Below are 27,882 nucleotides of genomic sequence, written 5' to 3'. Positions count from 1 at the left end.
ATTCAACCTCCTGGGAGGCTCCCTCTGTCTTTTGCTGCTCCCTGGTCCCACTCTCCTGCCTCTGACCCAGCAGCAAGGCAGGTAGCTCAAAGTGGCATCGGTAGCTTGTGGCAGTACAGCCTAGTGCAGCTCTGTGTTGAAGAGGCAGAAAGGGAGCATTCTTTGGGCAGTTCTGGAGGACTGGGGCAATCTAGGGTGGTGGGACAGTATCACAGAAAACAGACACAAAGGATAGAGTTAAACATGAATCCTTTTACATACTGAAGAAAATACACAGAAGGGAAAAGAACATAGTGATTGCCAGACTGGATCAGACCCGAGGCCCATCTAGCCCATGATCCTATCTCTGACAGTGGCCAGTGCCATATGCTTCAGATGACGGTCAAGAACCAGGTGTGGGATAACCCACACCCATACTGGATCTGATCCTGGTCTCTAATAGTTAGAGATTGACTTAAGCCACGTAACATGATGTTTAATGTCTCTTCCAAAATGTTTTGGAACCATTAATTGTGATCATTCTGGATATCCATATAAATGTCCAATCTCTTTTTTGATCCTTGCTAAATTTTTGGCCTTAAAGACTTCATGTTGCAATGAGTTCCACACTTCCACTTCATGTGGCAATGAGTTCTAATTAAACTTTTTGTACAAAAAAGTATTTTGTTTGATTGGTTTTCAGTTTGCTACTTTTCAGTTTCATCGAACATCCTCTTATTCTGAGGGAACAGGAAAAAAAAGGAGAAAAGGATGGATCTAGACTGTTCTCAGTGGTAGAAGATGACAGAACAAGGAGTAATGGTCTCAAGTTGCAGAGGGGGAGGTTTAGGTTGGACATTAGGAAACTTTTTCACTAGTAGGGTGGTGAAGAACTGGAATGGGTTACCTAGGGTGGTGGTGGAATCTCCTTCCTTAGAGGTTTTTAAGGTCAGGCTTGACAAAGCCCTGGCTGGGATGATTTAGTTGGGTTTGGTCCTGCTTTGAGCAGGGGGTTGGACTAGATGACCTCCTGAGGTCCCTTCCAACCCTGAAATTCTATGATTCTATGAAAAGAACAGAAAACAGAATTAATTGTAAATTCTTCTTACTTAGTTGAAGGTTGATAACTAGGTAAATATATCCTAGGAAGAGAGATGCCATGCATCAAAATTGTGGTGTTACACCTCCTCGGCACTCTTCCCAGGCTACCTAGTGAGAAACCTGTTTCTCCTTCCACCCAATGGTTAAGAGATAGAACAATGTGTTCACTATTCCCCTTTCTGCCAGTTCTCTTTCTGGGGGGGGGGGGGGCACAAAAAATCCTCTCACGTGTCTTAGATGCAGGATTTTAGAAGGTTGCCACCTGTGGGTGCTGGGGTGTGGATTATTCTCTGAAATGTGCACTCCTCAGCTGTGTTCACCATGGTGGGGCCTGATCCTGTTTCCTTCACCCCAAAATGCCATTGACTGCAGTGGGAGCATGGTTGGGCCCCATATGCTGCAGAAACACTCTGGATTTAGATGTTACAAAGTCAAATCACTCATCAGAAATGTACTGTACAGGAAGTCTCCAAAGAAAAATAGAGCCGTTTCAGTGCCCATCTAGCTTCCCAAATGACCCATTGTCATACTGGCTCTTCTGGTATAGAGGAACAGCGGGGGAGCAGGGCAAGGGAGGGAGTCCATGGTAGGGCAGGAGTGAGCTGTGCAGAACAGCCCTGCTGAGTGCCTGGGGATGATGCCTCTTCTTCCTTCTTTGCAGTTTGGTCCCTTTACGTTTATCTTAAATGCGCTCTCTGCTGCAGGGCATGGCTGAGCGGTCATGTAGCGCTCCCCGTCAATGTGCAGTCAAAAAGGTGAACAGAATGTTGGGAATCATTAAGAAAGGGATAGATAATAAGACAGAAAATATCATATTGCCTCTATATAAATCCCTGGTACGCCCACATCTTGAATTGAGTGACCACATCTGCACGCAGTATCTCAAAAAAGATATATTGGAATTGGAAAAAGTTCAGAAAAGGGCAAAAAAAAATGATTAGGGGCCTGGAATGGCTGTATGAAAAGCGATTAATAAAACTGGGACTTTCCAGCTTGGAAAAGGGACAACTAAGGGAGTAATATAATAGAGGTCTATAAAATCATGACAGGTGTGGAGCAAGTAAATCAGGAAGTGTTATTTCCTCCTTCTCATAACACCAAATGAAATTAATAGGAAGCAGATTTAAAACAAATAAAAGGAAGTTCTTCTTCACACAATGCACAGTCAGTCTGTGGAACTCTGCCAGAGGATGTTGTGAAGGCCAAGACTATAACAGGATTCAAAAAGGAACTAGATAAATTCATGGAGGATAGGTCCATCAATGGCTATTAGCCAGGATGGGCATGGATGGTGTCCCTAGCCTCTGTTTGCCAGAAGCTGGGAATGGGAGACAGGGGATGGATCACTTGATGATTCCCTGTTCTGTTCACTTCCTCTGGGGCACCTGGCATTGCCCACTGTAGGAAGACAGATTGATGGGCTAGACCTGGGCCAGGGAAGCTACTGATCCAACCAGGACCACATTTGGTGATGAATCCTGGTCAGGTGCCACCTGGGGCCCTCTGCACATATGCTAAGAAGCAGCTCTCCGCTCAGGAAGATGATCTTAGAACAGTGTTTTTCAAACCGTGAGTTGTAACCCAGTTCTGGCCGGGCTGCGGCAGGTAAGGCACTGGGTCGCTTTGCTCTGGTCAGCACCCGAGTGGGACGTTAAAAGCCCTCGGGGGTGCTGCCCAGCTAAGGCAGGCTAGTGCCTACCTGTTCCGACACCACGCTGCGCCCTGACAGCGGCCAGCAGTGGGTCCAGCTTCTGGGCAGGGGGGCCATGGGGCTCTGTGCGCTTTCACCACCCCGAGCACCGGCTCCGCACTCTCCCCCAAACCCAGAACCCCCTCCTGCACCCCCGCGGAGCTGGCAGCAGGGGGGCGAGGGCCATGCGGGCCCCAAGAGGGCATCAGGAAAGGGGGGCAGTGGGAGGCAACGCCCCAACCCCACTGCCAGGGACTCGGTGCCAACCTTCCGCTCCACCTTAACGCATCTCCCCGCGTGGCTGCGATTCCTGCGTGGGGTGTTGCCCGGGGAGCGGAGGGGGCTGGCGCGCGGCCCCGCCCTGCAGGCTTCTCCCTCGCCAGCTGCGTCAACTTTGTCTCAGTCCCTGCTGGGTCGGGACGGGGCGCGTGGCGTGGGGCTGCCGGGACCGGCCGCGGGAGGGGGCAGCAGCGTTGGGGCTTTTCCCGTCGCGGGGCAGGCCGGGCTCGGTGGGTTTCCCCTGGGAGCCCGGGCTTCCTCCCCGCCGCCCCACTGCGTGCCAGGAAGAGCAGAGGGACCTTTCCCCAGCGGTGGCCTGTGTCCCGGGCTCGTCATGCTGCGCACGGGAGGCGATTATGCCGTGAGAAAGAGGAAGAAGCCGGCGCAGAAAAGGTAGGTGTGTGTGGGGAGGAGCTCCCCTTCCCGGAGCCTGTGTAAATCGGGGCTTTGCGGGGCTGGCTGGGCTCCGCTGCCTCTGTTTGCTTCAATCAAAGGGCAGGTGTTTCCTCTGCCCCTGCTCGCCCCGGTGTTCAGGCAGGTTGTCCCCTGGCTCCAGTCCTTCTCACTGGTGCTCTTCAGCGTCCTGGGGTTCATTTCCCCCCTGCCCCCTGGACAGACCTCACAAGGCTTGGTTCTCTGCTCTCCCTTTCCTCCCCCTTGGCTCACCTATGTCTAAAGTATTGGCTCCAGAACTGGTTGTAAAATACACTCAGAGAGAAGCCTGGGTCTCTGGGATGGGGCTGCTGAAACAGCTGGCGGATTCTCTGATGCCACTTACATCCCATCTGGACTGCGCTGTTTGACTCTGAAATCCGAAATTCTCCAAGGACTCCCACACAAGTTCACGCTGAAGATATGTGCTTCCTCAGGCTCACTTAGCAGCTCCGCTCCAAAGACAAGCTGACTCTTAAAAAAAGCCATTCCCAGGGAGCACAAGGGTGTTGTTTCCTGCTTTGGGAATTCTAGTCAAAGTCCTTCCCAGGTCTTTTAAAGTTATAAATCCCCTTTGGGGCTGTGAGAACTTGACGGAAATCTCCAGGAAATGGAAAGGGCAGTGGTTTGTGGAGTTTGGGACATTTGCGCCAAGTAAGCTAAGGATGACAATCTAGGCTCTGGGCCGGGTTCTTAGGATGTCCTACAAGTAGGTCGGCTGGTGGAGACACTGGCCTATACTTGTACTAATAAAACGAATCAGGTTTTTCTTCCCAGTGCCCTAGAGGAAAGAACAGGAGTACTTGTGGCACCTTAGAGACTAACAAATTTATTTCAGCATGAGCTTTCGTGAGCTACAGCTCACTTCTTCGGTTGCATAGAATGGAACACACAGACAGGAGATATTTATACATACAGAGAACATGAAAAGGTGGAAGTATGCATACCAGCAGGAAGAGTCTAATCAATTGAGATGAGCTATCACCAGCAGGAGGGAAAAAAAACTTTCCTTCCTCTGGAGCTGCAGTGAGAGAGGGAGAAACCTTTGCCCTTGCTGGAGTGCCAAGTCAGGGCAAAAGATAATGGCTCTGATTCGCCACAGCTTTGCGCCTGTGCAGTCACTAAGGCTTTCAGATCAGAAAGATGAGTGCTTCTCGCTCACTTTGCATGGGTGTAAATGATTGCACAAGTTTTGGGGAAATGGGGAATCAGGTTTCCCCTGCTGTATCCTTGAGATTTACAAAGCACTTACCATTCCAAAATGTCTACTGGGTTAGTGTTGAAACATTATCATATAAATGTTTTATATACGTATCAGATTAAAATTAAGTTTAATATAATATAAAAGGAGTAATGAAATGCCTTGAAACAATAAAGTTGAAATGAAACAATTTGACATGATCAGAATGATTCATTTTGACTTTTTCCCATCAAAAAAATTCATTGAAATTGACACATTTTCTGATGGAAAACTGTTCTGTCAAAAGTTCTGCAACTAACTCTACATGTGACCATATCCCAGACCCAGAGCATTCCAAGCACTTGGCAGTCCCTCCTCAGACTGTGCCAGGACTGGAAGACAGAGAGGCATAGGTAAGAAGGGAAATTATGTCTGTTAAAGCAGAGCTGTTTGGTCCAATGTCAATTCATTCAAATTGTTGGGTGGTGGGGAATAGGTTAAATACCATTTGTAAATATAATTAATATATGAAATGCTATTAATAGGCATCGCATATATGCAAGACAAAGTCATGAGTATGTATCTACTTATCTTGCCTCTCAGTTCTTTGTTTAACTATGCAATATACATTGCTGCCCCAAACAGAAAACCCTAACTGATGTTATTAATTTACAGCACAGGCACTATTGCAGGTTCACCAGCTTGCAATGGTTAAGCTTCCTGCAGTGTTTCCCATGCTGAGTGTAGAGCAGTGGTTGGTGACCCCTTTCGCACAATGAATGCGACACCCCCCCCATATAAATTAAAAACTCTTTTAAAATATTTAGCACTATCATAAATGCTGGAGGTAAAGCAGGATTTGGGGTGGATGCTGACAGCTCGTGACCCCCCATGCAATAACCTTGCAACCCCCTGAGGGGTGACAACCCCCAGTTTGAGAAGTACCGGTGTAGAGGAATACTGTAGCAAATGTAAGTAGAATGCTGTGGGGTGATAGTGTATAACAAATCCAGTTGTCTTTGCCCTGTTAGAGAACAGTTTTATTTCCAGCAACACCCATGCTGTTTATGTTGGTGGCGCTAAGTTTGTTGACAGTTCCATCATAAATTCCGGTGGGAGAAACTTGCTTTGGGCCGCAGCCCAGTGTGTGTTTGCTGAGTTTCGCACTGTAAAACATACACATATAATATAGCTGTGTCTTGTCATGGCTCCGACAAGTAAACAAATTCACAGAGCTGACCCATTTAGTTGCTATGCTCTGCCTTCTGATGCATGTGGTTCAGTTTATGATGCTAGTTGATAATCGCCCGATAGCACCCCCTATTGGGAAAATATTTGTTGTAGCACCAAGTGGGGAGCCTCTTATTACTCAACAGTAACTCCTTTGGCCAATGAAGGAGCAGTGTTGCTGGGTACTCCTGTGCAGTTGTTGGCGGGAAGGATTGCAGTTTGTGTGTGTTTGGGTCCTATGAATGGGGAATTAAAGAGAGTGAAATGGGATAGTAGGGGGTCTCATGGGCTTGATTGGGACACAGGAGCTAGACAGACCAATTTTTAATGTATTAGCCCTGCAGAAGAAAAATCTCAAGTTCTAGTGTGGAAGAACTTGCTCTAGGAACTCCACTGAACCACCTTAAAATAGGAGAAATAGGCTGTCTAGTTTGGATGTGAAGGGACTTCTTCATTTCTCATGCTGGGAGCTGGAAGTGCTTATGAGCATAATTGTACTGTTCTCTTTAAATCTGGAGTAAAAAGCCAGGCTGGCAGGGCTAGGGAAGGTTCTAAGAGAAGTGCTACAGTAAAGCAGGGGCAGAGTAGCTTTAAGGATGATACTGGCTTCCTGATTCTAACACAGACCCTTGTTCAATGTGTGAAGAAAGTGACTTTCAGTGGTTTTTTACCAGTGTCACATGGCAGTGCTTTTATGCAATGTTAAGGCCAGCGTGCGTGGGGAGAGGCAGGAGTGGATTGCGGAGCACGTTAGTGTAACTTGGTATTGTGAACCGTCTATATGGTCAACATTTTCTGGTAGGAATTAGGATTTCATTTCTTCGAGAAAGAAGTTACGTTACACAACTTTGAGTTAAACGAGGCAATTTGAAATAATACTCAGCCCTTATAAAGTGCTTTTCATCTGTAGATCTCAAAGCACTTGACAAAGGATGTCAGTATCATTATTTTGCATCTGGGAAACTGAGGCACAGAGAGGTGGGCCAAGCAACTAGCCTGAGGTCACCCAGCAGGCCAGGAGCAGAGCTGGGACACCTGAATTCCAGGCCAGTGCTTTATCCACTAGGCCAAGTTTTTAGAACATTGGGCACCACGAGGGCTTGAATCTCTGTTCGCCAGCACTTTGCTGTCGTTTGCACTAGTGCTAAGCAGGTGGCAAACATTGTCAGATCACAATGGTTGCATATTATGCCTACTTAGCCCTGATGAAAAGCACTGCTCATGGAGCTGGGCACTGGCAAACCAGATTCATTTTGGACACAAGTTGTTGTTGGTTTGAAAGGCCTGGTCTACACTAATGGGGGGTGTCGAACTAAGGTACGCAAGTTCAGCTACGCGAATAGCGTAGCTGAACTCGAAGTACCCTAGTTCGAACTACTCACCCGTCCAGACGCCGCGGGATCGAAGTCCGCGGCTCCAAGGTCGACTCCGCCACCGCCGTTCGCGGTGGTGGAGTTCTGGAGTCGACCGGAGCGCGTGGGGAGTTCGAACTATCGTGTCTTGATTAGACGCGATAGTTCGAACTCCGAGAAGTCGAACTCTCCGCGTCGACCCGCGCGGTAAGTATAGACCTACCCAAAGAAATAGCAGTTGACAAAAATGTCAGCTGTATGATGTGTGAGCGTGGTGAACGTCTGGAGGAGGCTCCCTTGAGGAGAAATAGTTATCCTTTGCATTACAGCTGGATTAAATACTGCTTTGAATCACATTACTGTGTGTGAGCTCGCTGGAGGAACCAGATCCAAGAGGACTGATTGGGTGATAGGATGGGTAATGAGCTAGGATATCATCCCCCAGGTTGCTGTGTGAAACCAGCACAGGCTGGCAGTAACTGACATTGTGTGAGCTAGGTAACAGCTGCCTTTCGGACAGGAGCTGGTCTCGCTCCAGCTACACAGTGGATGTGTGTGTGCTTTACAGATGCCACTGCCAAGGCAGCCTCAGCAAAGAGGACAAGCAGGGAAGTGACGTAGGACTGAACTGTCCTTCCACCACCAAGACAGGTGGTCTGGTCAGGACAAGGTGAGACAGAAGGGCAAGGTTGTAAAGCTTCAGATCTGAGCAGCTGGGAATTTCCCTGGTATACATTATTTACTTTATGGGTAAGTAGTCTGGTTAAGGTGGAACCCCAGCTATTCTGTACAGACTATCCCTTTCCCTAGGATTTCCCCAGTGTCTAATGAACAACCTGTGCCTCTTTACAACATCTTCTCATCCATGGAGACCTTGGGAGTTCCTTGTGTGTTGAGCCAGGAGCATTAAAGAAGAAGCTATTGTAGAGGCTGTTTAATTTAAGCCTTCTTCCTAGTAACCTAAATTTAGCTCCCTCTTTCTGACACTTCCCTGCATCGTTGGTGAGTAGGTACCATAGAGTCCTCCACAGACCACTCTCAATGTTCATCTGGATGCTACAAGAGATCCTCCACCCTTGTACCTGACTGGCAACTCACCAAAAGCCTCCCACTGCCTCAGCATACTCAATTCTCATTATTTCTGAGGAGAGCCTCTTGTATCATTGCTGTCTGGCTTAAAAATCACATTGTGTGAGCTGAAAATACTGGGAAATACTTTGACCATAATACTTCCACTCATACTGAGTAGCACCTTGCTGCACAAGTGCTGCTTCAGCGTGGATGTGTTGGGGTGAGAGCTGCTATTGAGCATGGATAGCTGGATCACATAATGCAGTATCAAGTGCTGAGTAGCCTTGTATGCATCTTTGTGGATCTCTCCCATCACTTCCTGGGAAAGAAGTGGAAGAGTATTAAGGAAAGGGTGTTAATTTTCTAAGCGCAGCTCTCCAGCTCCAGACTACAGGATTTCCTTCTAGTGCTACTAACAATCGCTGAGTGAGCTTTGATGTGAACAGAGCTCACGTGGAGTTCAAATGCAATTGCCTCTGGTCATTCTGCTTGCTCTTGGTGACTGTAGTGAGCAGGTGATGACCATGTAATCTTGAATGGGGAGTCCTCCTGAAGCCTGTCTTTGGGAGATTGGTCCCTTCACCACCCATGCTGGTGCCCACCTAGACCTCTTTAATGACATGCGGCTGCATGCCTGTAACCCACCATTGAAAACAACCTGCCAGTTTTCTTGTTTTGTTTTTTTTAAGTGACTTACCCAAGGGCTCAGAACAGCTCAGTGGCAGAGCCAGGAATAGAACTCAGGTAGGGCTCTTGGGTCAAGCCACTGGCTAATGTTATAGCCACTGGCTAATGCTGCCTTTCTCTTGCTAGATGCAGTTTTCTTGGGGTTCTCTTAAACAAGTGGACAAAGAACATGCAAGCGACTATTTGATGATGATTAAGATGACAGTGGTGCACAGATGGAGTTTGGGAAGGGCCTAGCAGAGGGGGATGTGACTTGTGCCAGGTTTACGCTGATAGTTCCCTTCTTATTTGCATTTTTCTTTCCCTCTGTTAGCCCGAAGCCACCACCTCCTGAGGGCGTCCTGTCAAACCCCTCCAAGCGGCACCGGGACCGCCTCAATCAGGAGCTGAACAAACTGACGAGCTTGCTGCCCTTCCCTGAGGATGTCCAGGCCAGGCTCGATAAGCTTTCCGTCCTCCGGCTGATTGTAGGATACCTGAAAGTGAAGCGCTACCTCGTGGGTGAGTGTCAGCAACTCAATGAGACTCCTGTGCTGGGACTGGGAGGGCTTCCTGGCTTGATGGTGTTCAGGGATCTGCTAGGCAGCATTTTATCTTCTTCTGACCCAGACGGCGTCACAGTCCTGAATGCAATTTGTGCCAGAATGAGCTGCCACTGGAGAGGAGGGAGCAGTCTTAGGGCAGGACAGACCATGCTTCCTAGGAAGCTGGATTGATGCTCCCTGTTTGTTCGTTGAGGCCAGGAGAGCAGAGTGGCTCAGGGCTGTGCTTTTAACTCATTACTATTAAGCTTTAGTGGTCGGAGGAAACGGGCCATGGGAGATTTGTCCTTGCTTAGAGGATGGATTTGGGAGGTTGAGGCAGAGCAGGCTAGCATACCCACCCTGAGTGGGGGAAGGCAAGCTCACTTGTCAAACTCTGAGCAAAGACTTCGGGGAAGAGGAGGAGTCTGAGGCCCTTTTATAATCGTCGCTGTTCTGTGACTTAGTCAGTGCTTGTGAGAGTAGCTTGTGGGAGGAGGTGCTGCCCAGGTAGGAACATTCCTTCTTGATGAAGCCTGTTGGCTCTGTGTTGGAGAAGACCTTGGGGATCAACATATTACTAAGCACTTTGGGGAACGGGCCTGTACGCAGGTTCGTGAGACTGTCTGGTTTTGAGAATCTGCTCCATCTAGATATTCATCAGAGGGTTGGCTCCAGAAATCTCACTTTCCGGGTGCAGTGCTTCTAGGAATGAGGATAGAAATCTCACTCCTTCCTCCCCTGTCTGTTTGCTTTTGCTCCTGGGAAATACAGAGGATGCAATGGGGAAAGAGGAGATACTTGTAGGTGGCCAAGTGCTTAGAAACATAAAATGGAAAGCACCCAGACTCACCATTGCCTGATGCCTGGAGTTGCAGGGAAGGTATCATGGAGAACGCTAGTGGAGGATCCCTGTGCTTTTGAGAAAGATGAGAATCTCAGCCAGGGAGTCCTAGGCCAACATTTTATTCTTGCTCTTTGCTTTGACTAATAGTGCAAGAATGCATGTGGTAAAGCATCTAATCCTATGTAGGCTCCTCAGGTAACCTTGATGTCTCATGCATCCGACGAAGTGGGTATTCACCCACAAAAGCTCATGCTCCAAAACGTCTGTTAGTCTATAAGGTGCCACAAGACTCTTTGCTGCTTTTACTTGATGTCTCAGTTGTGGTCCCAGTTTTAGGGGAGCAAGAAGCAAAACTTTCAGCCATAACCTTCCTCTGTCTTGAAATCTTTAATATGCTAAATATTGAAGAGGGGGTTTCAAAAATGCAGTGTTGGCCTATCTCTGCTCCCCACTGATGTCAAAGGTAAAACTCCTACTGCTGTCAAGGGGAGCAGTTAGACCAATGCTGAATGATTCGGAAAATCCCTATTGTGATAAGTTTTATCCTAATTTTAGTTGAATGATACTTATCTCCATGTGTAAGCCTTAGTAGCTCTACCCAGCGGACAGAGGGATTGAGGTAGGGTAGTATTTAGCGAATGTAGGACACTCTAAAAAAACAAGTCACTTTTTCTGTCTGGGAATTTGAGAGAGTTGTTCTGGTGTCCATTTTCAATGTAGAATCTGCAAGGTGGTTTGTGATCCCACTGAGCACATCCTAGGTCGGGCTGGTCAAAATTTTCCCATAAAAAAAAAATATGGTGGAAAATTGTGCTTTTAACTAATTGAAAATTGTCACAGAAAATGGCTGCTATCCTCAGTTTTCTGATTTTTAATTGGAAAATTCCCTCCCCTTCCCCCACCCCCAAAAATAAATATTCAGCTACAAGCCAAACAATGTTTCAGTTTTGGGTTTTCAATGAAGAGTCAAAATTTCCTGTAAGGGAAAAAATAAAAGTCTTTTATTTTCATCTAGCTCTGGTCCTTGGTTGGCCTGGGCTTGGCTGAAATACCATGGTATTGTAAAGGGGCTGGTTCAAGACAAACTACATCCTGTTTCCGCATCACAGAAACGTGCAGACTTACACAAGGAGAACTGAAAGAAAGATGTAGGTCATGGGTGGGTGTATTATGTATCTTTGGAACCGTTACGACATTGTGGGAGCTCTAGTACTTTTCACTGGGCACAAAATGAAATGTGAATCTTGATGCTTCTGCTTAGTTTTCCAAACTCCTGGAGCGGGGTAGGGGAGAAAAGTACAGTTGTGTGCGTGTCTGTGTTTGATAGACAGCTCTGGACAGCACTCACATATGGGGATGGACGCACTGTAGGTACTTAGTTATAACAAGAAGATATTGTCAATTGGAATATTTTATTCAGTACAATCATGTAAGTTTTAAATATTTCTGTTGCATCAGGCTGCAGAAAATCTCTGCATTTGAGCTCGGTAAGGGTGGGACTTGTTCTGTACTGCCTCCCTCAACATGATTTATTTCATAGCAAAGAGATAATTGATCTGGGCTGCTATACAGTCAGATCAGCCTTTGATGTGGCATCCTGGGAAGTGTTTCACTTTGGAGAGAGGCTGGGATGGGAGGATGGAGTCACTGTCTATTTTTGGTCTTCCTCTGGGTAGAGAGACTGTGTTGTTGCAGAGAGATGCTGTATCTGTGCCCCCACTGCATTGGGGCACTGTGGTGTGCACCCCTGTGTGGATTAGCAGGATTTTTGAACTGGCTGTGGCTCAGACCTGAGAACAGCAGGGCCAGTTTGTGGGTTCAGGGAGGTGCTCAGGACATGCCGGGGGTGGTCTTGCTTGCAGGGAGGGGTCATGGACTTGAAGTTGGGAGAGAGCTGAGCTCTAGTCCTGCTTCTGCTGCCACTGACCCACTGCGTGCCCAGGATGCACTCATTTGGGGGTCCTCCATGTTTGGAGGCTGTGCACCCATGGTTTCGTCACTGCTTATTGGAGTTGTGGATTCTCATCCCCTCCAAAAACCTTAGGTGTCTCAAGAAAGAGGCTTTTATGAAGACTTTGGCCTTGAGGTCTCTACCTTTATTTTTCCTGTAAAATGTGGCTTACAGCTTCTGAAGAGCTCACAGGGCCATTGTGCCTTAATGGTTTTGTGCTGAGAAAGCACTTTTGGATCCTCCAATGGGAGCTGGAAGAGTGAGGGCAGAGGATTAGAAGTGCTTTGTGTCTGGCTGACTAAGGAACAGCACCCATGGTTCCATTCAGCCCTCCGTTGTTAGAAGAGTGGTAGCTCTGGCAAGCCTTACCCAGGAGCTCCCATCGGAAATGCAGCATCTTCCTGGCTGTCTCATGGATGTGCAGGTCTCCTGGGAGTTCCCATCTAACTACAGGATATGAGGAGTTCATAGCCCACTGCAGTTAATTTTAATAGTTTAATTTTCTGCTCAGGCTGCAGTTAGAACAAGCCCCACTCTGAACCTTTGCCACCAACTATACAACCATCACCTCTGTTGGCATCAGCTCGGGCATCTCCCGTTGCTCTTCACCCCACTGCCTTCTGTAAGAAGTCCATTACCGAGCCTGTCCTACTTGTCTTAGAGATAGGGTTGCCAACTTTCTTGTTTGCCGAAAACCGAATACCCATGCCCTACCTCTGCCCTGAGTCCCACCCCATGCTCCCGCCATCCTCCCTCCCTCTGTCACTTGCTCTCCCCGACCCTCACTCAATCACTCATTTTCATGGGGCTGGGGCAGAGGGTTGGGGTACGGTGGAGGGAGGGCGAGGCCTCTGGCTGGGGGTGCAGGCTCTGGGGTGAGGCCAGGTATGAGGGGTTTGGGGTACAGGAAGGCACTCAGGGCTGGGGCAGGGAGTTGGGGTGTGTGAGGGGATGTGGGGTGTGGGTTCTGGGGGGGAGTTTGGGTGCGGGAGGGGACTCAGTGCTGGGGCAATAGGTTGGGTTGCGAGAGGAGATTTGGGGTGTGGGAGGAGATTTGGGGTGTGGGCTCCAGGCAGTGCTTACCTCAGGCAGCTCCCGGAAGCGGTGAAATGTCCTCTGGCTCCTAGGCGCAGGGACGGCCATGTAGCTCCATGCGCTGCCCCTGCTTCTAAGCACTGTCCCCACAGCTCCCATTGGCCGCAGTTCCCGGCCAATGGGAGCTGTGGAGCTGGCGCTCGGAGTGGGGGCAGTACGCAGAGCTTCCGTGGCTGCCCCTGTGCCTAGGAGCCAGAGGGACATGCTGGCGGCTTCCCAGGGGTGCCTGCCCTGCTGTGCCACTGTCCAGACTTTTAACAGCCCGGTTAGGAGCTGCCTGGGTCCCTTTTCAACCAGGCATCGAAAACCAGACGCCTGGCAACCCTACTTGGAGATGAAGGCCACCTTGTCTCAGCAGTGGCAAAGAATTTGGTGGTGTCTGCAGACATTCATCATTCCCCACCCCCCAAAAAGAAAACCGTAACAATTTTAGCAAGCTGCTTGCTGTACCAGAGCCTTTGCAGGTATCTGATTCAAGATGGACATACTCTTAGCCCTTTTCTGGTATGTACAAGGGGAAAACTCAACTGTGGCAGAAAAGTGATACTGAAAGAGCTGGGAGGGGAAAAAATCTCATTTTGGAAATATTTCTCCAACAATTCTGTCACAGCAAAGACTTTGTCAGATTTGAGGCCTAATAAATTTATTTTCGAACTGTAAACAACCAATTGTGGAAAATTGTGCAGGTTCTGGAGAATTCGTTTTTATTGTAATCCACCACTCTTCAAAATGTTTTATTAAAGAATAGACACTATCTATACCGGGGACTCTGGAGACACACTAATCTCTTCTGCCCCCTCTGTGGCTTCTTCAGCAGCAGAACTAATGCACTGGTGTTTTTAGAGCTTTTCTGATTTTTGTGATTTATGCTGGAGGTCAAAAATATGAGAGATCAATAGGGCAAAGTGTTATGTAAATAAAAGTTAAACCAACAAAAAGAAGACCATTGCACTAGGTGTAATTTGACTTCTATGTTTGGGGGGAGGAGGGCAGCTCCAGTCAGGTCAATGGGGCTGCATGTGGGGGGAGGGGTAAATTCTACACCTGCCCGAGGCTTGCAGTTTCAGGGGGCAATGCCCCCTGCCCCATGCCCTTGCAGTTCAGTTAATTTCTAACGTGTTTGGAATGGGAGTGGTTAGAATAAGTCAGACCTTGCCAAATGGAAAATGGCATGATTGGTAAGCAAAGAAATATAACTGTAGAAATGGAATTGTTGTCACCATGCCTCGGTGGGTCACAACTGAGAGTACCAAATTCAGGACGAGCTGCTGACCAGCCCAAAACTGGTGGTTATTCTTCCCTAAGATGGACCGAACCAGCAACAAAAGTAAACTTCCGTCTCACCACACTGGCTAAGAAGAAGACAGAAGTGCAGCCTCCTTAGGGATCCCAGTCCTGGATTCAACACCCAGACACTAGTCTTGAAAATGAGTGGTTATTTAAAGCCAATTTCATCAAACCAAAGGGTTCTTCTGATCCCAAAGGACCCGCCACACATCCAGGTCAATACATAACTCAGATCTTATCCAGAAATCACACTGTTGCCAATCTCTTAGTATCTAAAATCTAAAGGTGTATTTATAAAAAGAAAGAAGGAAAGGTGAGAGTTAAAATTGGTTAAAGGAATCAAATACATACAGTTCTTGGATCAGCTTTGGAACAGAGATGGAATAAACTGCTGGCTTGTTAAATCTCTAGTTGCTTCCAAATCATTGGAAGGACCTCTGTCCCTTGGTTAGAATGCTTCCATTAGTATGAATCCATAATCCAGAGGTTTGAGCAGGAAAGAGGCAAAATGGAGATGTTTCCAGGACCTTTTATAGCTTCTGCCATGTGGAGGGAAACGTCATTGTCCCAAAAAAGCCCTCAACGTAGTTTGTGGAAAAGTACAGGCACAAGGTGGAGTTTAGTACCACATGATCTAGTCACATGCCCTTGCATGCTTCCATGTGTCATAGCAGGGGCCATTACCCATATTCTAGCTAGAACATCCATCCGGAAAGTTCATTAGCTGGGGATAGGCTTCTTCCATGGCCTATTGTGTTCGTTGATGGGTCGTCAGCTTAAACATTCCCAACATGGTGAGCTGGCTAGAGTGGATGTAAATACCTTGTGGGTGTTACCCAGGAGCAAACACATTTGAAATGCGGGTACATAGTCAATATTCATAACTCCAGATACAGAAATGATACATGAATGTGATTATCCTATTTGTATTCAGTAAACCCTAACTTTTCCATTCACACCCTACATGACATAGGCAACTGCTACAAAACTTGTACAAACTAACAGTGGTAGCAACAATGATCTACGTGGCCATATTTTAATCATATAACATCTCACTTGTTTAAAATGTGCCACTGATAAGTTTTGGATTCTGTCTCAGCCCTGACCTAAGTGATGGCTCTGTCCGTCTTGAAATCCCAGGGCCTGGGCTAAGTGACTCACTGACAAGCAGCCCTGAATCTGTTGTGGGTGGCTGATTTGATACAGTTGCATATGCTCACAAGTCCATCCAGCTTGCTCGCTGCTGATCTTTCCCTAGGCGTCTGGGAAGAGAGGAGTAAAATGACATGTCCCTCTTTCTCTGAAGTGCCCGTCTGGGAGAATCAAATTCTCGTCAATTGCAGTGTTCAGCCAGTTAAAGGGAATAAGCTGATGTAGTATGTGTGAATGCACTTGCCATGAACAGCGAGGTTTCACCCAGCCTGGAAGTGGAGGGTTTAGTGCTGTTGCAGCTCTTGCATTGGACAGTAGATCATCTGGATCTCTTATTTGTAAACTGACGTCCCGTTCTGACTTTACGACGCTCCATCCCATAGTCTTCCTATGGGATTCAAGTTACAACGTTTTCAACTTATGACGCGGTTCTCATGAACCAATTGTGTCATAAGTCCAAGGACTGTCTGTATTAGTATGATTGCAGTAGCTGCTAGGGGTCCTAATCCAGATCAGGGCCTGATGGTGAAGAGTGCTGTATAAACACATGGTAAAGGAGAGTTTACAGTCTAATAGACAAGGCAGGTAAAGGGTGGGGGAAAAAGGGAGCTTTATTATCCTCATTTTACATATGGGGCACTGAGGCGCAGAGAGTAAGTGGCCAAAGTCACACCAGGTGTCTGTGACAGAGTTGGGACCGGACCACGGAATTTGTGCCTCAGTCCAGTGCATTCCCCACCAATCGTCCTTTCCCTCAACAGGAAGGAGGTTGCAAAATAGGAAAGACCATTGGGACTGGGTGAGTTGGGTGCGGATGCCGATCTGCTGATACAAGCTTCCTCTAAAATGCTTGTTCAATTCAGTATCTTCTTCACTCCGTTTTCTTCCCCCATCCCTTTGTGGTCTCTGAAGCTGTGTGTTGCTACAGCCTTAGAAAACCCCTGCCGGGATCAGCTGTGATAGATGGAGTCAAGAAAACCAAAGGATTTGTTTTTCCAATAAGCATGTTTTATGATATTTAATATGACACATGATACCCAGCGAGCCCAATTCATTTGTGCAGGAAAAGACTTTAAACTGATTTATTTGGCAAACCAATCTACTTGTGTTTGCCCCTCCAGCTGTCCTCCATAACCGGCAGACTTCCCGTGCTGGCAACTTACTCCTCTCCTCGATGGCACAGAAAAGAAGGGAATAAAGCGTATCATAAATTAATGGATTCTCTACTCAGTGAGCTTCTCAGTATTTTATCCCATGGGTGGCATTGCTGATGATTTACACACTTCTAATACTACTGCTCTTCCCCTAGCATGCCTGCCGTCCAAGGGTATGTCTACACTACCCGCCGCATTGGTGGGTAGTGATTGATCTATTGGGGATCGATGTATAGCGTCTCGTCTAGATGCGATACATCGATCCCCTCACGCACTCCCCATTGACTCTGGAACTCCACCAGGGCGAGAGGTGGAAGCAGAGTCGACGGGGGAGCGGCGGCCGTCGATCCCGCGCTGCGAGGACATGAAGTAAGTCGATCTAAGATACGTTGACTTCAGCTACGCTATTCTTGTAGCTGAAGTTACGTATCTTGGATTGATTCCTCCCCCACCCCCAACCCCTGCCCAGTGTAGACCAGGCCCAAGGGGCTCCAGTATAGAACATAGTTCAGTTGACAGAATTCTCTGGTGCTTCACAAGCTGATACATCACCCACACTGTGGGTGATGTATAGGTGGGATTGCTTCCTCTGCTGACATGCCGTCTGTTTAAAAGCATAAAGCAACAATGTTGATGAAGTTCAGGTTATTTTTGACATGAGCATTTGCACGGAAGGCTTATATTCCTCCTCAGTGTACATGCTTTAGTCTAAATTAAATCCACATTGTCCCCACATGCCATAGTGGGGAACCTGCAACCCACTGAGTATAGCTCTAATTCATTTGTTTAGTCCTCCATCTTATTAGCAAGGAAGGTGCCACCAGTCTTCAGTATGGATTTTGCATCTCAATGCAAAGCTATTGCAGGAGTATGGCGTAGCTTTTGGTATGTGCCATGCAGTCTTGAAGGTGCTCGTGCTACTGATTGATTTTTCTAAAGAGCCCTTGGGCATTGGGATAGGGCACCCAGCTTCCCTTTGCTCCTGTACCCAGAGGAGAGGTGGAAGGGTCTCTTCCATTATCCAGGAAGCCAGAGGAAACTCTGAGCAGGGAGTGTTTAGACAGTCCTGTTGCAACCCAGATACCATATACTCATTATATCTTTTGTGGGTCAACTCCATTGTAACGCTCTCTAAGGGCCTCAGGCCCTCCAAAGTGCAAACTGAGCTGTGCATACCTACAGTATTGAGGAGAGAGGCTGAAATTCTCTCTAGGTCAGCGGACTGTACACCTGCCATTCCCCAGTCATCTGCCCACCAGTTAGATATTTTTCTACCTTTTTATTGGTAGCAGAAGATGACAAGTACTGTCAGCATCCCTATGTCAGTTAGGAAACCTGCCTGGATCCCAGCAAACACGCTTCCAAATAGAGTGATCACCTATTGAATGGAGATCAGAAGAGGGCAGTTAATCCTAATCTGCACAATACTGTAACCTACAGATAATTACTTAGGCCTGGTCTACACTAAGGGGGGGGGGGGTCGAACTAAGGTACGCGACTTCAGCTACGCGAATAGCGTAGCTGAAGTCGAAGTACCTTACTTCGGGCTACTCACCCGTCCAGACGCTGCGGGAACGAAGTCCGCGGCTCCCCCGTCGACTCCGCCACCGCTGTTCGCGGTGGTGGAGTTCCGGAGTCGACGGGAGGGCATTTGGAGTTCGAACTATCGCGTCTAGATTAGACGCGATAGTTCGAACTCCAAGAAGTCGAATGCCGCCCGTCGACTCGGCAGGTAAGTGTAGACCTACCCTTAGCAACAGGCTGTTGTGCTGGCAAATGCTCTCCTTGTGGTACACTGAAAATATATTAAAACAAGGAGGAGTCCTTGTGGGACCTTAGAGACTAACACATTTATTTGGGCATAAGCTTTCATATTTCTGTGGTTACCTGGAATCCTACACGAAAGCTTATGCCCAAATAAATGTGTTAGTCTCTAAGGTGCCACAAAGACTCCTCCTTGTTTTTGCTGATACAGACTAACACGGCTACCACTCTAAAACCTGAAAATATGGTGTCTTGGCAACCCTAATGAGAAAAGTCATTATTTGTCCCCTTGACAGGCTGGCTGCACGGTGCAGGTTAGGGGCTGCATCTAGGTTCCTTTACTCTATAGGTGAAGTTTAAATTGAACTATTTGGATAGCGGCTACATCGTATTTCTGAATTTCGTTTTCCTCTTGCATTTGGCTTGGAGAGGTGTCCCATGGCAAGTAGAAATTGTTCCCTACTGGACAACAAGACACAGGAACAACAGTGTCACTCTGCCAATTTACACTAAATGAGGATCTGCCACAAAGAATCTGATGTGCACAAGGGGGTCTTTTTCATTCTGTTTGTGCAGCGCCTTAGGACAGGCCTATTATGCCCTGACCTCCTGCATAGCACAGGCCAGAGACCCAACCAGTGACTGACCTGTTGTTTGGTAGAGGCGGTTGAAATTTTTCTAGTCTGAAGCTTTGACAATTTCAAATTTGGACGTTATGAAACTGAAAAAAATAAAGAGGGGGAAAAAATGTAGACAAAACTTTTGCAGATTTTTTATTTTGTTTTTGACCAGCTACAGAACTGGTCAAAACGTTTCAAATTTAAAAAATAAAAAATCTTCGTACAATTTACACACACACATACACACACCCTTTCCAGCATTATCATGCAGCTGGTCTGTTCTTACACAAGCTCACAGCCTTAGGGTTTTATAAAACTCCATAAAAGTTTTGGCTAACTTTTTATTCCATTTAAATGCCTGTCTAACCACTGCTTTGAGCTACTGTTTCCCCATTACAGAAGTTCTTCTGTTTCCCACCTCTTCATTTTCACCTATGTAATCCTTTATCCCCCATCCTCTTACAGAGACAATTATTGCAATAACCTTTCCACTAGGCTAGGAACTGTCCAGCTCAGATTCTTTGATCCAGTTCTGGGACGTCTCTTGCAAGATTCTTTCACGGTGGAAGCTCCAATTGCTCTGCCTGTGACTTTCTTTTTGTCTTGCCACTGAAGAGGCCCAGTATGTTTCTTCAATAAGACTGGCACCCCCAGCCGGCTTCTGCCCTCCCTGGATTCTGCAATGGACTTCTAATGGTGTGTTTCTGACACGACCCGTTGTCAACAAAGGAATCATGATGTCACACACAGACTCATAGGTTTTAAGACCTAGTGGGACGATTACTTAACAAAGGCCGTAGAATTTCACCCAGGAAATCCTGCATCAAGCCTGTAACTTGCAGTTGAGCTAGAACACATCTTTCAAAAGACATCCAATTTTGTTTTAAAAGCTTCAAAGGATGGAGAATCCACCAGGAACTCTCATTGTGTGGGCGGGTGAGGGAAGTTTCACTCGAAACACGTATTTTTCCAATTCATATTTGAAATTATGGAACAAAATTGAACAAACGTGGGCTCCAAGAATGTGTCTAGGTCCCTTTGTATCTTATCCTTGCCCTCAGTGTATCTACTCTACCCTACCTATCCTATTCCTGCCTTCAGCATATCTACCCTACCCTACCTATCCTATCCCTACCCTCAGCGTATCTACCACTCCTCCCAGTTTAGTGTCATCTGCGAACTTGCTGAGGGTGCAGTCCCCGCCATCCTCCAGATCGTTAATGAAGATATTGAACAAAACCGGCCCCAGGACCGACCCTTGGGGCACTCCACTTGATACCGGCTGCCAACTAGACATGGAGCAATTGATCACTACCCACCTTATAGTCCATTCATCCAGCCCATACTTCTTTAACTTGCTGGCAAGAATACTGTGGGATACATCTACGCTGAATCCATGAATACATCTACCATGGTTATTTTTAGTGCCATAGTTGGACCCCTGTGAGTCCAAGTCTGTAGAGCCAGGCTCTGAGATTCACTGCCATAGGGGGGTTCTTTTTTGCTTTGTAGTCGCACCCCTAGTGCACACCCCAAAGTGTGTGGGGGGAGCATTGCTCATAAGTTTTGCATTGCCTCAGTAAATCTTCTTAGGGAGACAGAGCATAGATAGGGAATTCTGGGGTGGAGGCTGATGGCTCGTGATCCCCAGGTAATAACCTCACAACCCATTAAGGGGTCACAACCCCCAGTTTGAGAACCTCTGGTCTACAGAGACCTATTGAAGCACAACACAGTGATGTGCTTTAGAAATCATAGTCCATAGTCAGCATTACTGCTTTGTGTAGATAAGCCCTTACATACAAGTAACTAGGTCTGGGGTTTGCCCGGTATATGTTACGTAAACAATTATTTTTCGTGTGTGTCACAGTGTTTTGTTGGTGTTAGTTACAACCGAAAATCAGATGTCCTATGTATAGACTAGAGATAAGGGGAGGCAGTGGGCAACTGCTCATGTGAGTTTGAGAGGGAATCATTACTGAAGAGATGAGGCCTTGAGGCCCTTTGAGTGAATATTTCTCATTTCTGTGGAGTCATGGAACCGCTGTCTGCATGCCGGGTTGGCTTTGTTTGTTAAAGCACTGCACTGTGTGACTGAAGAATTTGTATGGGAGAATAGTGGATAGGAAAAAAGAAATCCTGGAAGGGAGTAATCAGGCCTTAGAAGAGGGCAGTTCCATGTGTGACAAAGAAAGTTCGGTGTTCGTTTGGAGAAAGCGAATATGTTTCAGATTTTGGTTTTAAAAAGCCAGCTCAGCAGAGCTGATGGTGAACATGAGCAGGGCAAATAGGTCTGATGCGATAACACCTTGCACTTCTATAGATGTCAGTGATGCTACATCTTAGAACTTTTGTCCTAACCCAGGTTCCAGATGGGTGGGAAATATGCTGCTATTTTCATTTGGGAGGATTCACTGCTCATTCATGACCGAATTTTTTTTTCAACCCTTTGGGTGTTACTGGTTCTTCCTTGACCTGTGAAAAAGAAACGTGCCACCTTGCCCAGCAGCTTTTATAGTTAAGAACCAGTAGAGTCTGTACATGATGGTGTGACGTGCAACAAAACACAGGTGTTGTGCATGTGGGTCATTTTTCATGTATCGGTAGGCTTAGAAGTTGAGAGGGATGGTTCCTATTTACCTCTTCTCTCCCCACCCTTCAGAGCAGCAGGGAAGCAAAATTCCTTTCTGGGGTGGTACATCTACTTCCCATCCCATAGACAGGGCTAAGTCTTCTCCTTAATCTTCTGAATGGTAGCTGAATCCTTTTAGCTGTGGGTGGGTGGGTGGATGTTGCAATTTGGGCTGGGGTGAGTGGTTCTCTTGTTTTCTCAGGAGCACTATTATTTAGTCCCATTTCACCCTGAGATACTATCAGTGAGTTTCACAGCCCAGGATTTACACGTCTTGCTTCACTGGAGAAAGCCAAGCATGCCTCTAAAAACTGGGCCGAGCCCCCTGTTTCCTGGCAAGGTCACTCGCTACTGAGCAGAGCCCTTTGGTCGCCTCCTAGTCCAGGCCTCTAGGTTCAGTGCGCTTTCCCGATGAAGGCAAATGGCAGGTTTTCAGACCCAGTGGAAAGCCAGTGATGCTTTATTGTGCCTAGTGTCTTTTTAGCCCAGCCTAACTTCCAAGACTAGCACTTCCAGATCTTCCAGAAAAGATTCTGGGACGCGTTTGAATCCAGACGAGTTACCTGTGATGTTATCCGGCATGTACTATTGCTGATACAACATGGGTGTGTTTGTGTACAGCATGTTCGTTTAGGCAGAGAGCAGTCCTGTGCAGTAGGGAAGGAGAAGGGATCCTTTAAAGACACCGTGTCCTTGTCACAAACACACAGTTTTAACTTATTAAAGACTTTCTCTGAACCATAGTTAATCTTGGACTTTATCTCACCCATCCATAATTTGTTGGGGGGCTGGAAGCTACAGTGGTGGGGACCTGTATCTCACTAGGGAGTGAAACTCAATTCTGGAAAATCTGGAATCTAAATCCCCTCTGTGTTCAGAATGTCAGCATGCAGCAACTGATAATGTCAGATTTGATTTGCCTCTTGATGTTAAGTCTCTGCTGCTCCTCTTGGGTTTTTGAGGGTAAAACTGAGTAAAACAGGCAAAAAACCAATCCCATAAAAATACCACTGTCCTACTTAACTGCCTCCGTGACCATAGTATCCGAACACAGCACAATCATAAATGAGTTTATCCTTCACAGCATGCCTGGAAGGGAGGGGGCTGCTGTCTCCACTTTAGAGATGGGGAAACAGAGGCACAAGGGAGATAGAGGGCTTGTCTTCCTGGGACATTCAGGAATGTTGATCTGAATTAACTAAAGGTATGAATTTAAAAGAGATTTGTTAAACTGCATTGAACCATGTGTGGATGCCCTTATTTGGAATTAAAGTGATCTTTCCTCAATTTAGTCTAATTCATTTTAATTCACTTCAAAGTGAGTTAAACTAAATCAAATTCAGAACGCTTTATTCTGAATAAGAGCACCCCCTCAGGCATTTCAACTAATCCACTTTAGAAGCGATTTTTAAAAAAACCCAGTCTTCTGGAGTGTTCTGTGTAGACAAGCCCTGTGATTTACCCAATGTCCTACAAGTCTGGGGAACTGAACCCAAGCCTTCCAAGTTTTAGTCCAATGCCTTAACCACAAGACCTCCCCTGCTCCACTGGTGGGGTCTGATCCACCATAGATCATGCCAGAGAAATGCACTGCTTTTTCAACATCAACACTCCACACTGATATAATGAGATGTACCGGGCACTGCCAAGTTATCTCGGCCTATGCAGCAGCCATATTAGCAGAAACAAGCACACAAACAGAAGTGAAGCTTCTTCAGCTCATCTGATTAATCCCACAGAGAAGGCAGTTCCTCACACCTGAATCATTCCGCTTTGCTTTCTGCCAGTAGGACAGGAACTTCAGTACCAAGAATCAAGCCGTGGTGCTAAGAAATGCTGAAGGGCTGCCAGCTGGGTTATTCTGACAAGCTGGTTGTGCAAGCAGCTGTTTCAGCATTGCAGAGCAGTAACTGTTAGATAAGAGAGGCTTTTGCAGCTGAGAGCAGAGATACTCTGTTGGAGGGGAGGGCCACGAGAATTTGTGCAAAGGCAAGGCAACCCATCTCCTTTCTCAGTAGATCCTGCTGGTCATGGATGTACCAAGAACAAACCATGCCAAACCAGCTTGATTTCCTTCTTTGACAGGGTAACTGGTTTGGTGGCTAGGGGAATGCAGCTATGGCTTTTTTGGTGTTCCATATTTGTCTGAATGAGGTAGTGGAAGCTGCTTGCATTTAAAGGAGCAAAGACGGTACATGCGCAGGGCAGAGAGTATACAACATTCCTCCCCAGTCTCCTTGATGCTGTACATTTGGTAAATGTTTTGCAATGTTGGCTCCAGTGGGAGGCACCTGCTAATAAAAGAATGAGGTATCGTGTCTTCAAGAGATGGGAAGACTTGCTGCTGATTTTTCAGTGCAAAAGCCTCAATTTTAAGGTGGACTCCCTGGGAGATGGGGTGGTCACTGGGAAAACAGGTGCTGACCCTCTGTCATAGTTACTATCATAACCATAAGAGCAATTTCAAATTGGTCTCCATGACCTTTGACTCAGTGCCTGTAGCTATTAGTGGAAGGAATCAGGTCAGAACTCTCCTTTAGTTTTTCCTTTCTTGGATGATATGTCTGAAAACTCTTTGTATATAAAGATCTGAAATATAATTCTGGACCATGGCTTGACTGGCTTCCAGTGCTACGGATGTGGCGCTGCCAAATGGAATGGCCGGGTATGAAAGGATGGTCTTGGCAGAAGTGACAGTACCTGGCAAAAGTGACTAGTCACCTGACCAGTATGTGACAGTTAAGTATCGTTTTGGGAGGCAGGCCAAAATCAGACAACTAAAGCCTTTGTATCAGGAGCGGTATTAAATCCCTGCACCTGCAGCCATGCTTTGGGTCTCCTGCTCTCATTGGCCTGAAGTTCCTGTACCTGACCTGCCAACAGATTTTGCAATATTCCTGCATGCCCCATTGGCTGAGCTGACACTGGATGTAATTGCCTTTGTTTGTCTGCCTTTGAGAGCAAACCCTTGCTACTTGCTGTTGACATTCGGGAATTGCACTTCTGGTAGCGGCATGTGAAGAGCTGTCCATAAGGAGCCACTTGCTGTACATCACAATGTCTTTGCTTCTACAAAACCAATGAAGACGGTATGTTACCTGCTTACAGGTGAACAGACACGCATCTCTTTTCTAGAGCATTCTCCTAACACCACCTAAAGCAAACAGGTATGGAAAGATCAACATTGTTTCCCACGGAGCCAGAACCTTCCCAGTAGTTATGGAAGGCCTTTGACAGCTCTCTGTCCTGAAGATAGAGCTGGCAGCCTCTCTTCCATGCTGAGGGAATGCACCATGCCTCTGTTTCCAGAACAGTAGCAATGAGATGGGATGTCTTTCCTCCTAGTTGTCTACATCATGTCAACACTGAGCATAATTAAAATACTGAAGCACCTGGCAGGAGAGCTGGGTCCATTTTGCTCCACCTAACATTTTACAGATTCACCTGACGAGAAGCCTTTCTTGCTGTGTGTGGGCTGTATTTATAGTATATCCAATTACATGGCCATTTCTGCATCTCCTGTGTAGGTGGCCTCCATGTGTGGCACTTAAAGTGAGTTGATCAGTGATGCTGACACACCCTCATGAGACCACATGTAACAGATGAGTCGCTTCTGAGAGGAGCAAGATAAGATTTGTTTTCCCTCCATTTTTGTTTGCTCTTGGTGGGATTTCCTTTGGGGGTGCTCAGCCTGCTGTCTGTTCATACAGTGTAGTCATTTGAGGGGATCTGACATTTGGGAGTTTTTTAATGTTTGTTTTCTCAAATCTTTTTAAAACCTCTTGGTCCAGATTGTAGCAGGAAGCCCAGCACTCAGAGCACATATGCAGCCTCCTGGGCAGGGTGAGTTCTGTCCCCCTGTGTGCTGGATATGTGGGTGATATGTACTTGGGAGCATAATATGATAAATTTCAGAGTAGCAGCCGTGTTAGTCTGTATCCGCAAAAAAAACAGGAGTACTTGTGGCACCTTAAAGACTAACAAATTTATTTAAGCATGAGCTTTCGTGAGCTAAAGCTCAAGTGAGTGCTCAAGCTCATCTTAAATAAATAAATTTGTTAGTCTTTGTCTCTAATACTCTGTTTTAATTTAAATGTCACTCCATGGGCCAATTAGTGACAGAAAGGTAAGTGTGTGTGTGCGGGGTGGTGGTGGTGATTTGATTCGTAAAAATCTACAGAATCATCATTTCAGTGGTGTCACCCTCTGCACCATGGCAGGAGGGACTTGCTGCCCTGCCGCCCACCTCCAGGTGCTCTGGGTGGTGGAAATTTTGATAATAGTGTCGTCAGAAATGGGTCGAGTTGGGTATCCTTTGAAAGCCCTTTCACCCCCAAACACAGTGGTACCAAACATGACAAACCTAGAGCAATTATGTAGATACATATTCGAGAAAATGTTTAAAAAATCAACAGTTTTTAGTTATACTTTACTGCAGGGATGCGTTATTTACATAAAAAAAGGCATTGATCTTCGGGAATCGTAGAGAAGTTGGCCCTGACATGTACGACTGAAAATGTTTATTTGTCAAAGTCATCATCCGTGTAATCTCAGTCTAAGGCACTGCCGCTAGACATGTTATCACACTGATCCTTGCCCGTGCTGTGCACACACATCTCCTTACAAGGCAGACTACTGGCCAAATATTTGCAGGGTAGTGAGCATCTGGTCTTTGCACACCAGCATTTGATTTGGGAGCCGAAGGACTGATTTGGGAGCACACATAACTGGTCTGATCAGTCCATCCTCCATGCCTGGCAGGAGGATGCACTCAATCATCTCAGACTCATTCCATTGCTTGATAATTTGTCTTCTTGATGGGAGGTATAAATGCAGCCCTCATCGGTGGCAATTTATCTCCATTTGTCTACTTCTTGGAAAACATCCACCAGCGTAGCTCTGCAAGTGTCATAATGTTGGTCTTCAAATGGTAAACTTGGCATATGGATGCCTCCAGTGCAATTATGACCTCGTCTGCGACTGGCTCAGCCATTCTGAGCACCTTCAGAATGAGGAGTGACTCATTAGAGGCTGAATTAAATGCCTTCCAGTAAGATAATTTGGTCTTTCCAGCCACCCCCCAGCAGTGTCACATCCTGAAAGGATGTGAAAACCTGACACAGTGGGGGTTTTTAATGGTCCGAGTGATAGAGTTTTAGTTTCTAGCAGAAGGCAGAAAAACAGAAATCTTGCGGAGGTCTCAGGTAGAGTCTTACTGAGAGCACTAGAATGAAAATCCAGAGTTTAGTAGCACCTCTCAGTGGCACTGATGACATGCAAGGTTTAGTGTCAGCCTCCTCCTGAGAGTTACAGAAGAAACTCCACTGAACAGTGTGAGGCAGCAGCTTCATTATGCCATGTGATGACAACATTCTTTAAGCAATTCTTCACATACTGGAGCATTTGTCCTGCAAGCTATGTGGTTCACTTGTCCTTTGGGCAAGCATGAGACAGTAGCTTCTTCATTTTGATGTTGGAGATGTTTGTGGAGTCAATGATTTTCTATTGGACATGACATCTCTTTTTTCTGGTAATATTTTTAATTTATTCCTTTGCATGCATTTCAGACTTGAGGTAGACTTTGTCAAAGGTCCAGTATTTTCTCTGTAGCCTCATAATGAAGTGTTCAGCCAAATCTCTGCAGGTGTTTCTGCTTTGTCGAGAGCTTGTACCTCAGCCCTACCATCCATAGCTTGTGGCTGCATGAGTAGCTCTCTAGCTACCTAAACCCCAAAAGGGTTACTTACAGAAAATGGAAGGAGGGGCATGTCACCAAAGTAGTATACATGGGAATAGCGCGAGCATAGTGGGACAAAATCAGGAAAGCCAAGGCAAAGAATGAGTTACAACTGACAAGG

The 27,882-nt window shown here is 46.6% G+C and overlaps 1 protein-coding gene across 5 annotated transcripts in view; it reads left to right on the top strand.

Annotated features, from left to right (window-relative positions):
• The first annotated feature begins 3,174 nt into the window (after nucleotides 1–3,174).
• The window catches only part of LOC120374432 (aryl hydrocarbon receptor-like), a 124,343-nt gene continuing 99,635 nt past the window's right edge, over nucleotides 3,175–27,882 (top strand). For 3 of the 5 annotated variants that reach the window (XM_039494113.1, XM_039494112.1, XM_039494117.1), the window contains exons 1-2: nucleotides 3,175–3,442; nucleotides 9,315–9,502. In XM_039494113.1, coding sequence (XP_039350047.1) covers nucleotides 3,384–3,442; nucleotides 9,315–9,502 — 247 coding nt within the window. In that variant the 5' untranslated portion in view covers nucleotides 3,175–3,383. Of the gene's footprint in view, nucleotides 3,443–4,050; nucleotides 4,191–9,314; nucleotides 9,503–27,882 lie in introns of those variants that run through there. The other 2 variants (XM_039494115.1, XM_039494116.1) reach the window with 2 other exon arrangements.

The sequence above is a fragment of the Mauremys reevesii genome, linkage group 11 (assembly GCF_016161935.1).
Source record: "Mauremys reevesii isolate NIE-2019 linkage group 11, ASM1616193v1, whole genome shotgun sequence".
NCBI classification, from domain to species: Eukaryota; Metazoa; Chordata; order Testudines; family Geoemydidae; genus Mauremys; species Mauremys reevesii.
Note: the sequence above shows the minus strand (reverse complement) of the source record. Positions and strands in the feature narration are given on the sequence as shown.